The 12,985-nt window shown below is 38.3% G+C and overlaps 1 protein-coding gene across 3 annotated transcripts; it reads right to left on the reverse strand.

Moving 5' to 3' along the window:
* Positions 1–1,539: 1,539 nt before the first annotated feature.
* On the reverse strand, positions 1,540–12,617 carry LOC135482327 (uncharacterized). Of its 3 annotated transcripts, none has more exons than XM_064762256.1 (4): positions 12,395–12,617; positions 5,750–6,240; positions 2,803–2,913; positions 1,540–2,169 (listed from the first exon to the last, which is right to left on the reverse strand). In XM_064762256.1, exons 2-4 carry the CDS (start codon positions 6,182–6,184, stop codon positions 2,053–2,055), a joined length of 663 nt encoding a protein of 220 aa, XP_064618326.1. In that variant the 5' UTR covers positions 6,185–6,240; positions 12,395–12,617; the 3' UTR covers positions 1,540–2,052. The 3 variants fall into 3 exon arrangements, with proteins under 3 accessions (XP_064618326.1, XP_064618324.1, XP_064618327.1); XM_064762254.1 differs by lacking the exon at positions 12,395–12,617 and adding an exon at positions 9,666–9,786; XM_064762257.1 differs by lacking the exon at positions 12,395–12,617 and adding an exon at positions 7,346–7,394.
* Positions 12,618–12,985: the final 368 nt, after the last annotated feature.

Raw genomic sequence — 12,985 nt, forward strand, 5'->3', positions numbered from 1 at the left:
GCATATTTGAAACATATATGTATTTATGTACCGTGAAACCGTGTATATATATATATATATATATATATATATATATATATATATATATATATATATATATATATATATATATATATATATATATACTCAAAATTTCACGCCTCACAACATAGACAAAGGCCTGCAGCATGTACTGACAAGCACAAGAAATTACATGTTAAATTCCTCCATATTTTCCTGCTTTGGGTATACACTTGAACTGAAGTCCCAACATCAAAAGATAATCAGTAAATAAATAGAATTCATACATATACTAAAAAAACTGTGTTAAGAACACATCATCATGGCAAACAGTTGCGTGTCACCATTTGTTAACGACATTGTGTATCACACTGTAATCACTGCTCTGGTTTGCTCTCTATGTTATGTTGTTTTTGTTTTTTTTTACAATTTAGGAATTGTATTCCACTCGAAAATGGCCGAAAATATAGTTTGTTAGTATATATCCGTACAGCAATGAAGCTGCTCTGCTCTGCATGTGTGTTCGAAATGACATGCGTAATGTCTGATGTCTTTGGCATGATGTGTTTCAGTAAAGTTCCACTTTCACAAACTTCATAATCAATTTCTTTCATAAACGATGTTATCCTGGATGCTATAATTGTTAAACTAAACTCAACTGCGAACAGATATCGTACTGCATTATGCGGCTAAAAAGAAGGTTAAAGGGGACAATGACCAATTTTACACGGTTTACATGTAAGTAATGGCGATACCTGTGGTTGGCATCAAGATAGACTCATTAACTGATAGGTGTTTACATATATTAAATATAATTTTAATTTTACCCCAGACTGCTTCTGTTATATACTAGTATTTTCACCCTGTATATATGTGCTGAATGTACCAACAAATGTTTTTTCATATCCACATATTAATGTGCTAAGAATAGAAGGCACTAATTAACCAGCAAATTATTTAACGTGACCGAATGACCTACAGGAAAAACCACTTCACGTTCACCATAAATTGTAGTGTGTCCCGAGGCTAATGGAGAGCATATGTTAAGAGCAGATGTTATCAGTAATATGAAGATATGATCATCAGGCGAAATAAATCATTCAACTGTCGACTAGTCAGACTAGCCCACTGTCCATGCAGAACTATGCAAAATCCAAGTGCGGCATCTGCGGCAAATACATGGCTTTCACATGCTCGAGTTTTCGCTTAATTGTAATAGGAGGTAGAAACTTCTTGGAAATGATTCGCTCAAGTAAAACCCTGTGCTGAAGTTATTCCCCTTTAGTATACATAATGGTATAAATGTACTCCTGCATTCCACCTAATCTCGTAATATACGTTATAATGTTATTTGGGAAATAAATGAAGGACGCATATCCACGCAGAATCTTTCAAAAACTGTACACGAATACGCGGGTTGATTATTCAATGATTTTTACATCTCTAGACATAGAATCTAAACAGTTGCTCAATTTATGAGGCATGAAGAATCGTGAAATGATATAAATAGTGTACCATAATAAAGAAAACATGCTGATAAACATGGTAAGGTAAAATTATATTGCTTACTATAGCAAAATTAACAATAAAAGGCACATACACGGTATGCGGGTATACTAAGTTTATCACAGTCAACAAAGAAGTATCAGCCCAGTAAACGAGAAAGCAACAGAGCAACGTTTACGGTAGACTCATGTAATGGAGTACGCACTGAATAGGTTGACTATACAGCCACCAGCTCGAGCGTATGCATCTATACTGTCAACTGTCTGGTATATACTGAAATTGTCATATACATTTCTTGTATGCACAGCAATCAAGTGTGTTGTTTAGATCACAAATCAACGTGGTGTTTATATATTTAGCATATATATGTGTGTATTTTGGCTTATCTGAGGTAATAAGAGGAGGAATATCTGTAAGATATTCATGTACACCTATACAATGTGTCATATGAATGAGCTGAAGCCCCAGATCATTCCCAGATTGAACGCACCCGTACAGCTTTCGTCGGCTAAGACTGTCACCTTGTTGAAATGTGTCCTGTCCCAGCTAGTGGTAGAAGACTTGGTGTAGGTGCCAACATGCTCGCAGTTCTCGAGCTTCTTCCTTCAAATCCGCAATCTCCTTTTCCAATGTCATATTTTCAGACTCCAACTGCTCTATTTTCTGTACGAAAATAAGAATTTCAAAGTTATTTGTTTATTTCATTATCAATGCCGTGTAATTTCACTAATTCCACTAATACGAGGCTAATAAGATTAATAAGCCTATGTAGGAATCAGGGCCCCCGCAGTAAACCACCGCCCTCGCCAGGTACTTGACAAACCTCCTGATTTCAGTCGAAGCATCGACAGATGGGCCCGTTGTTCAAAACTGGTTAAAGACTTAATACCGGATTTAACTTTAAGCCGGTTTTAATGTTGTGCTTAGCCTAAAAATACTATGTAACATTATATCAAATATGAACTAAGACTGCTGCTGTTGTACTTCGATTTTTGGAGAACTGTATTGGCTGCTGAGTTTGGCTAAAACATTAAAAAAAAACAGTATTAGCTAATTTCGCACAACTGGGCCCTGAGTTTGTGTCTGTTATACTAATCTAATGTGCATTATTATTACAATTTGCATCCTACTACGCTATATAACTTACTATACTTACAATATGACTTGTTTTCTGTCCAGTTTAATATTTTGGTTTGGAACGAACTCGAATAAAATACAAATGCCATCCCATAAGAATTTATCATCCAGTTTTTAAGTGCCTTTTTTGTCGTAAGTCTACCATAAAATATTCGTCACCTGTTGTAACCTATCCTCCCGGCTCTTTTTCCGTTGTCTGTCCCTTTTCGCCCATTCGCGGTTAAACCTCCTCCTCTTTTCTTTCCTTTCCTGGTCTTCCTCTGTCGGAGGCTTGTCAATAATTAAAGGTAAAGACTAGGTGTATTCATCACATATACTAGATACAGAAAAACAAAATGGTATGTCAATACGAGTGCTCGTCACTAAATAGCGTCACAAAGACAACTCATGAAGGACGGACACGAAGGTTCCATACACCCTAACCCAGCTGGAGAAAACAAATGATCCCATATAGGATCCTATGTTCATTGAAAATTGTAAGGGGCCTTTCCACAAAGTGACCAGAGACAAGCATGCTGTAGAAAGACATCAGACATCAGTACTATTACTTAGATGTAGCATTATGTATAGCTAAGACACTCCCGAGATATCGTCAGGACGTGAATCTAGTTTTCACGGTGTGAAATATCAGTTTAAATACAGGTTGGGTGACATCTTATTTTTTACATATAAACAAATGTACTTCTGTATTCCACCACAGAAGATGATGAAAACAGACAGATGGATGCTGCTGTTATGTGAGGGTGTGAGCAAGTGGATGGCTTAGTTATGGCCAGTATGAAGGATTAATGGTCAAGCTGCTGGTAAAGGACAGCCCATTAAGTTAACCTGTCCGACTTCTCATAGAGAAGCAAGATACTATCTTTAAGAAGACACTGTAAGCTACCCTTAGGTTAGGCTACGCTACCAGGAGACTCCTACAAGAGCTTGCATTATGGTTTTCGGATAGCTTACAACACCATCAGTTGTCTTGCTCTGGAAAGGTGTGAGCCACACCCATGGAATACCAGGGTTGCGCTCAATGATCCCAGAGTGGGAAACATTGCATGAAACCTTCTCAGTGGAACTTCTATAACACAATGGGTGTCAAGGTTGGAAATAGTCACAAATGGTAGCAGGAAGCAGAAAGAGCCTGCCACGAGAAAGACAACCTCATTACGACTGACAGCATGTCTCGTGACACAGGTGGTGGGGTACAGTATCACCATGGCAATCTCGTGGCCGCTTATTGAAGATGTCGTTGGTGTACAGACAATGTCAGTTCTTTGGACATGCCATGACACATTGGTTATAGGCTATTTGTAACACAATGTGACGTCTAATTATTTTTTATCTAATTCTTCTTAAGCCTTTGTTCAAGGGCGTATGTACCTTGATTCTATTTAAATATTTACATGAACACTGAGGTAAATTGGCAAGAGACCAGATTAAAACGCTTACACGCATTCGGCTTCCATAGTTACTTGCCAACTATCACTCTGATTGGGTTTCATTCTACACATGCTGCAATCTTTTATATCTTGTTGGTGTCGCGTAACTTCATGTTGGTGTCGCAAAACTTCTTGTTGATGTCGGGTAACTTCGCAACGCCGCCTGTAGATCTTATCCGCGCCTTAACTTGCCGGTTTGAAGGTTTATGAAGAAATGTGGGAATGGGGCTTTACAAATAAGATAAATAGAAAGGGGGTCTAACAATGAAATAATGATGATTTCTACTGTGTGGTGTAACGCAGAGAATATATAAGTACATTTAAGCGAACATAAAGTCATCCTAGCTGTATTGTGTAAAGAAGGCAATGCATTACTCGATCCTCTCAGAATGTTACAAAGACCTTACATTACTCGATCCTCCCAGAATGGTGCAACAAAGATCTTACATTACTCGATCCTCCGAGAATGCTGTAACAAAGATCTTACATTACTCGATCCTCCCAGAATGATGTAAGAAACACGGCGTGTTGCCAGGTGCTCAATGTGACCTCAATGTGTAACCATGAGGTGAAATATTAACTTATGCTCGCTGCATGGTACAAAAGAAACCGCATGTATACATACGCCGATCCTTACTAGAATATGGTGTAGCGATGATATCCTTTAATCACTCTAAAGGTCGTAGACGACACATTGCCAAATCCTCACTGTTGTATGGTTTTACAAAGAAGATACATATCCAAAGAGGATAGCTTCATGTAATAAATGGGATCCGTAGAGTGGGCATTTGAAACATCTGGGGATTGTGGATGTGTCGTGTAACTATAATGGCATATGTAGAGTGGGACATCCACACGTTGCCACTTTAAGGTATAACAAATGGATTACGTATGGTGGGATATCGGCTGATCACCACTGTACGGTGTAACAAATGCAGAGATGAGACATCGGTCTTTGCCCGACGTCATTTTAAAGGGCATTCATTGCACGATGTAACAATCAGGATGTAAGAAGTTCGAATGAAGCGCCACAACCGAGCGTTCCTCGTTACTATGGCTTACGGAGTAGGAATTTAAGAGGATATAAACAAAGTTCAGATGCAGCTGAAGCCACTTTCACAACACTTCGTAAGTCAATTTTTCCATTCAATTTTTAACTTTCCTTGTAAATCACGCTGTTTTATGCCGCTACGACCTGGACAACGTCAAGTACGAGAAAAGTTACGATAAATTTGATTTACAAAGTTTTGTTAAAATGGGCACGGGTCAATATACCTGATGGTCATTGTAGCAAAGAGTGCACAAAGAAATGAAATGGTTAATGTCTACACAGGTTGAAAGACAATACAATTAAAAGAATAAGAAAACAAGCAAATATCCTAACAACAAATCTTCAAACAAATCAAAAATCGCTTTCAAAAGTCATGAAAATCTTACACAATTGATGTCGGGACGAGTACTTCCAGTGATTTTTGAATTTCGAAAAAGGTTTAAAAAAATCCTGGATTAATAAAATAAACCAGAGATCTATATAAGATTTTAGAGAAAATTTGAAATCTTTCGATTCTAAAATATCGAAAAATATTTAACATCATCCTGATCGAATACATTACGTCTTTTGGGACATTTTTGGGGATATTGGCATTACTTCATGCCATAGAACACGGAACTGTTACCTGGTGCTGACTGGAAGGTTCATGGGAGTGTTCAGACGAAGTGGTCGATTCCACAGAGGAGCGGGAGCTCACTTTATAGCGGAGACTCTCTTTGACCAGATATGAGACTGAGTCATCGCTCAGAAGTTCCGCAACAGATGAAATTATGCCGCTTTGGGTACGGTCTTGGTGGTCTATAGTTTCGGGACTCCTCACAAGTTTGTCGTAAGGGTCATCCGTGAATTCCGTGGACAGAAGAGAGGAAAGGAAGTCAGAGCTGTTAGAGTCGTCGGACAGCCTGTCGAAACTCAGTACGTCTGATAGGTCGTCTTTTACATCGTCGTCGCCTAATACGGAAACAATGTCCTCTGTTCCGATCTGTAGCATCGATGCGAAGAAATTGTTCAACAATAGCAGGAGACGATTGGCTGGACTCATGAGTAGTCGGATTTCCATCACTGGGACCTAATAAAGATGATCTCCACCCGCTGTCGGATTTTCATCACTGGAATCTGATACATAAAATAGGGATATTTTCCTTCTACACTGAAATGATCAAGATGTTCATCACTGGAATGTGATACACAAAATAAAGAGGACACAGTTTCGTTGTACGTTTGAATAGTCAGATTTCCATCACCCGAACAGGCCTAAATAAAATAGAGGAACACGGTTCCGACATTTGCATCTAGATTAACATCACTGGGATCTGATATGTAAAATAAAGACGAAAATTGTTATACTTTGTATTCTTATTTTGGGTCGAATTTAATGTACACACCAGATCCCAGTAATGGACTGGGATCTGGTGTGTACATTAAATTCGACTTCACAGATTTCCGTCACTGGGATCTGGTGTGTACATTAAATTCGACTTATAAAATATAAAGGGACAGGATCCTGTTTTACATCTGTATCAGGTTTTCCATCATCCGACTCTGGTATGTACTTAAAGAGGGATTTTGTAGTGCATTCGTTGCCACTTTACAGACTACCTATAGACACCTGTTACACCTAAAGGCGCGCATTTTATTTCAACATTTTGAAAATGTGCCCTGAATACGACGGTAGCCAGCATTATGGTGGGGGGAAACCTACCAGAGCCTGAAGGAATCCTACGACCATCCGCAGGGAGCTGGGAGACCTTTCCACCTATACGATTTTAACTTATAGCGACCACATTGATGAGAGGCTCCTGAGTCATTGCGCTCCGTTGGCAGGCTAACCACTCAGCCACAGTGGCCCCACTATACTGCGCTATAATGCTCCATTGATACGTATATATATTCGGCATATATAACCAATTAATTCTTTATTTTAAATTATTGTGAGTATTAAATTTAAGACGGAAACGTACGAAACATTTTCTTTAGCTATAGCAGGTATTTTCAACAAATACAATCACAATTTTTGGTGACGTCATATCATGGCAGTTATACGATGTAACCTTCTATACATATGAACAGTCAACCGATTGTTTTGGTATACAGAATGAAACAGAATATACCAAATGTTGACTTAGTTGTAAAATTTACCTTTTCCAGTTCACACTAAAAACATATTCAATGAGAAAATGTGCATTTGTCATAGTATATAAAAACATTCATACATACACACCATCTCATTCAAACAACAGCCAGTCACATCAACTGTGTACAAAACATTGTGTATGGCGTGAGGTCACGTATCTCTCTGCGTGGCCAGTGGACAAAGTGTGTTCTATTGATTCAGGATATAACTTGACCTTGAAAATGTCACACAACATATGGCAGTTGATGTCCTCGAGTTTTACAACTACATCCGGGTATAAGAGCTTCGGGCGTATTGGGTGAATAGCTTGTAACCAGAGTTGAATTCTTTTTGACCGATATTTATATGTATCATGATGGTTTTCTTGTAACTGTAAAAGGTTTCTTGTCGAACATGTGTGCACATGTGTATATAAATGCTCACTATATATGAGTAATCCCCAACTGTCTTTCAGACACTTCACAGCGGTGTCGTCGCGTATATAGCAGGTCTGTCCTAATAATGCCTACCAATTTACACTGACGTCTCACTACAACATCCCCTCGAGGACACCTAGCATCACATCCCGCTCATATACAGTCACGGTACATTCACACCGACCAGACCTACACGTCTATTTAAATCTCAGTTCGTTATAGAACTATGAAATCCCACGTGCATGGCGGACGGTTAACTACTTGGACACTGGAGTGCCATAAGGAATACTAGCTTAAATGTGAAGGAGATACATTAAATTACAGTACGGAGGACTACATGTGTCCGCAAATAATTTTGGTACTGCTAATATAAAGATACATATACATGTATAATGTGGAATTAATAGACTGTACATTTCCATGCAAGTGAGTACATGCATGACATTAAGTTACACATCACTCAACACGTTTTCTTAATGATAAAATGATACAATATGTTAAGAGGCTGTAAAGTGTGAGAGTCTTACAATGTTATCTCGCGTAAACGTAATGGTTGTTCAAGTTATACCATAATGTCAGATATTTAACATGCTTGTTTAGCAGAAAACAGCGCACATATAGAAGTATAATGTTTGATTACATAACATTTTAAGTACTGAAATTCTTACACCTTATAAAGTGGTAACTTTACAAATATTTTTCTTTCTCCGCCATTGCAAAATGCAGGATTAAACATTATCACAGTTATGTATAACATTTTACGTGTAAGTGTGACTTTGGTATAAGCGACATTGGTATAAGCGACATTGGTGAGCCGATTCTCGGTGCATCATGACAACATCTGAGAGTTATTATATTATTATAGCTGGACGTTTTCTGCCCATAACGCTATAATGTATATTACAATGCATTATAGCTAGTGTTTATGTTTGAGTGTGGTACACCTGGCCGATGTATATGGTCTTTGACAAAAATATTAAAATGCAGACCGATAATGATAGATACCTTATGATAAGTAATACATCAAAGAACAATGAATTATAGGTAGGCAAATCTGCTTATATAAATACATGTACGTGGGTTACAATAACATGAGTGCATGTTGTGGAAGATTTAACAAGGATGAAACTTACGTACAGGATTTAATCATTCAAGGAAATGTTTACCAACTAAGGGTAGATCAGTGAATAGTGGTTTTGCTGATAATATACTTCCGCATTGCATCCTATGCACTGCAATGGCCGTACCCGCTGGATCAATCCAAACAAGAGTCGATAAGAAACGATTTGAAAAATAACTAGAAACTTCTTCTGTGACGCGTACAGTGTGCTAAGCTATCAATATATGTTTACTATAGTGTGTTAATACCAGTAGAATATAGCAATATAAGAAAGCTACATTTTTTTCACAAAATTTCTCGAATATACTTCCCATTTAAAAACATTGTGTTAGTGTCACAGAAAATTTTATCGCCCAGAAGATCGAATATAGGTCAGCTGTGGATCACTGTGTTATACGTTGGTAGCAGAATATTTCTTTGAGTATAGCCTGGGCTATGTTTAGATATATCTATGTACTACAAGATGTACCAAAACACAAGGAGACCCAGTGTGAAGTTCCACAGTATACGGTAAATGCAGCCCCAGGAATATGCATGTCTAAGGCTAACCATTCACAGAGAGTCCTATATCTAAATGTAGGTCTTTATTCAGGGCCCAATCACCAAAGGGTTACCTACTCTAGACTCCCGTTGAAGTGGCCTATGCAATGATTTATCTTGCGTTATACTACGATACACATAATTTTGTATCAACCTTATATTTTGCATGGCGATGCACGAGTTTGTCTGGACAAGTCGGCTTCTGAGCCCTACACTATAGCTACATCTACGCCATCTGTCTAGTAGGTCACAGGTATTAGGGCGGTACAGAGGCACAACTACGACTATAGGTTATATAGCCGTTTGTGGTTTTGTATGCATGCAAGGTTACCTTTGGCGTAATCCAGTGGGGTTCTCCCAGAAGTTGGAATCAATCACCCTGCATTAAGCGAACACGTGCCATAATGCAGCTGAATGATTGCACTACACACATTTCATCAGTTCGTCAAGACAAGCAAGAAATGGCGCCAGAGGGATCAAAATATTGACAATGTGTGGCGGGAGGCGGGAATTTTCTTGGGAATTCCCCTGCTCTATATTCACAAGTAAAGGCTGGTGCAGGCTAAGCCGTTTGCGAACTCTCTCACTATCCTTCAGTTAACTTGTACTTAATGACGATTTCTGGTCGACTGTGTTGATTCATACAGACTTATGCACAGAAGAAATGCCCATGGTTTTATTTTTTACAGTACATGGTTTCTATAACTGCCCGATACAGGCCAACATTCTTGGGAAGTCACGAAAGGCTTGACATACATGAACAAAATGAACTACACACTTCGCATTTCATGCAGTTTTTATTACAAACAGGTCTAACTTTGAAAACGCGTTCAACTCTTTTGCCAACATATTGCATGTCGGTTTCTGAGATTTGTATCGTTAGAAACAAAGTATAAGGCAATGGACATCAAAACGATGAAAACGATGATTTTGTGGTCCAAGATCAAAGGTAGCCATATTACATGGCTAGGCTTCCATAAAGAATCTAAGAATTTCTAATGGGAAAAGTACGCAATCTGTTATTCCAGTATATACACAGAAAGTGGCTATGCTATAGGCTTAAAGGCTACAAGATGAACTTGGCAAACTGTATACAGATTGGAACAGTCGTACCCGGCGTTAAGGCAGAATTCTAAAAATGGCGGCCTGCCGCGAAACATCAGTGAGCCACTTATCCCGTGTAACTTAATAAAATCAGATCTGTGCGTGGTTAACTGACGTCCAAAAAGCGACTATTAGCTCGCACTGTATTCACTATATACCATATATATATTTGTTTTCATAGGTATTCTATATTTTTGGTATTTGGCACAACCCATAGGCCAAGTTGTAGGGTCGTGATCAATTCCGCACTTGGGCTCAGGCGTACATGTGTACAGCAAACACCTCTGAACACCACGCCTGTATGCATCATGTGTCATGCATGCAAAACTTAGACGTGCACGTGCTTATCATCTCATCTGCCATGTCGTGTCTCATACATACAAACACATGGAAATAAAAGTAGATATATGGCAATTACCGAACTCTATTTTCCGCTCCACAATTTTACATTTGCACGATCTACCAAAAAAAAAATAAATAAATAAATAAAATTAAAAAAAAAAAGGTCAGGGCCCAGTTTCATAAAGGTGTCGCGTACATGTATAATAATCGCACATACAGGACAACGACTCGGTGATAGTGACGTACAAAATATCGTACTACACATGTACGATAAGAAAAATGGGGTACGCCGCTTTGTGAAACTGGGCCCAGGTTCAATAAGTTCAGGATTAATTTACTGTGTAATTTTTGATAATCCTCCGAGGCTGACTTAGATAATTGGTTGGTTATAAATGAATTCAGTTTCCATCATCCTCATTTTTGGCTGTTGTTTAAATTTATTTCATTGGATTGAAGCTTTATACTCAAGAATATTTCACTTATTCATGACCGTCGGTGCTTTTTAGGTGGAGGAAATCGATGTGGTTTGGTTATACCCCCGATCTATGGCTGGTAACTGACGGACTTTTCAACGTTTTGATGACATACAGATTTCCCCGCGCTACCTCAAAATGAATGCCAAATCAGTGGTGGATAACACTGTTACATGTCAAAATATAAAACCATCACTTTCATATGGAAGAAATGAAAGTAATCAGTAATAAATATGCTATGTCATAAATATAACAATACAAAATGAAGAAGAACCTGATAACGTATAAACATATATTTACATTTATCTAAGTCTTCGCCGAGCAAATATCTTCCCCCCATACATGAAATAAGACTTGGGCCATACATTTGTACGACTTTTTGTTTTGATAATGTACACTACTCAACGATGTGCGACAGATAAAATCGTTATCACCCACCCGCAAAATAGTCTCTTTTTGTACATTTTTTGGTTTCCCAACATGAGACAACAAACCTGAAATTTGCTAAAATCAGGCAAAACCTTTTAACTTTATATCAATGATACTGCGCAAAAAAATATTCATGTATGAAATATGACTAACCATTCGATGAAGGAATCAGGTTAATTTGTTATAAATATGACACTCACGAGATCTAGGTAGATGAATGGAACAAGGTGCGACTTTTTTTTTAAATTTTAGGTGCGGGACAAAACGGACTAAAGTACTCATATATAATGGAAGTAAACTACATGAATAACCCGAGAAACAGAGGTCAGAGTGCACTGACACCACCAAATCAAGGTAGGTATCAGACTAAATACTATTGTTGCGATCAAATAAAGAAACCTGTTTTAAGGTTTCTTTATTTGATCGCAAGTGTATCAGAAGTGTAGTTCTATTTCACGAGGTTTAAAATCCCAACAGATCATATAACCCTCCATGATCTATACACTCGAGGGTAAAAAAATCTTCCAGGTCGTTTGTATCTCTGCATTTAGACCTATACATGAAGGCCTATAGACATTTGGGCCATATGCCAACTCGCCGAGGATTATAAGACAACCCATAGGATGAACATTGCCCTGAAACAGATGATTATGGGATATTTTAAATAGCAAGACAATTTGCTGGAACATCCAAGATGTATACATATCCTTACCTATCTCATACGTGGATTTCACCCTAACGTTGGTCCATGACATTTCATGCCTCACGTTTCCCCGGGTCTTTCCAAGGGAATTCCCCTTTCAGCCATCACATGTAATATCCATGTGATGTATATGTAGGCATGCTGATATTAACATTTTGATCAACGATAAAACTTCCTTCAGCATAATCACATATTTAAACAGCCAGCGTCAGGATCCTGTCTATCGGGTATATGGATTAACTTCATGTACGACATTTTTTTTACAGGGAAAGAAGTGTGTAAGGACTTAATAATGTAGTGTTATATCTGCCTGAGACGGCCACTTACTGCATGTTCTACAAAGCAAACAGGACTGGATGATCAATCTGCAGAGAGGATGTGAACTCAGTGACAGGGTATTAGTCACATGCCAGATCAACACTGTTGTGGCATATTTACAACGGGCTACAATGACTAATCTGCAGTGTGTGCTCATCCCCATTGCGGAAGTGTTTGAGATACCGTCAAAAACCAAACAAGCACCATAAAGGGCTTTCCTATATCTTAATATGATACAACAGTTCTGATGACAATTACACGGAAAAAGGAAAATAATAACTG

Source organism: Liolophura sinensis, chromosome 1 (genome assembly GCF_032854445.1).
Source record: "Liolophura sinensis isolate JHLJ2023 chromosome 1, CUHK_Ljap_v2, whole genome shotgun sequence".
Classification (NCBI taxonomy): Eukaryota; Metazoa; Mollusca; class Polyplacophora; order Chitonida; family Chitonidae; genus Liolophura; species Liolophura sinensis.

What these genes read in the sequence shown, in the direction of transcription:
- LOC135482327 (XM_064762256.1), bottom strand. Translation starts at nt 6,184, where the DNA reads ATGGAAATCCGACTACTCATGAGTCCAGCCAATCGTCTCCTGCTATTG. An exon ending in AACCTTCCAGTCAGCACCAG is followed by an intron (nt 2,914 to 5,749) that starts GTAACAGTTCCG and finishes ATTATTGACAAG; the next exon opens with CCTCCGACAGAGGAAGACCA. An exon ending in GGGAGGATAGGTTACAACAG is followed by an intron (nt 2,170 to 2,802) that starts GTGACGAATATT and finishes ATTTTCGTACAG; the next exon opens with AAAATAGAGCAGTTGGAGTC.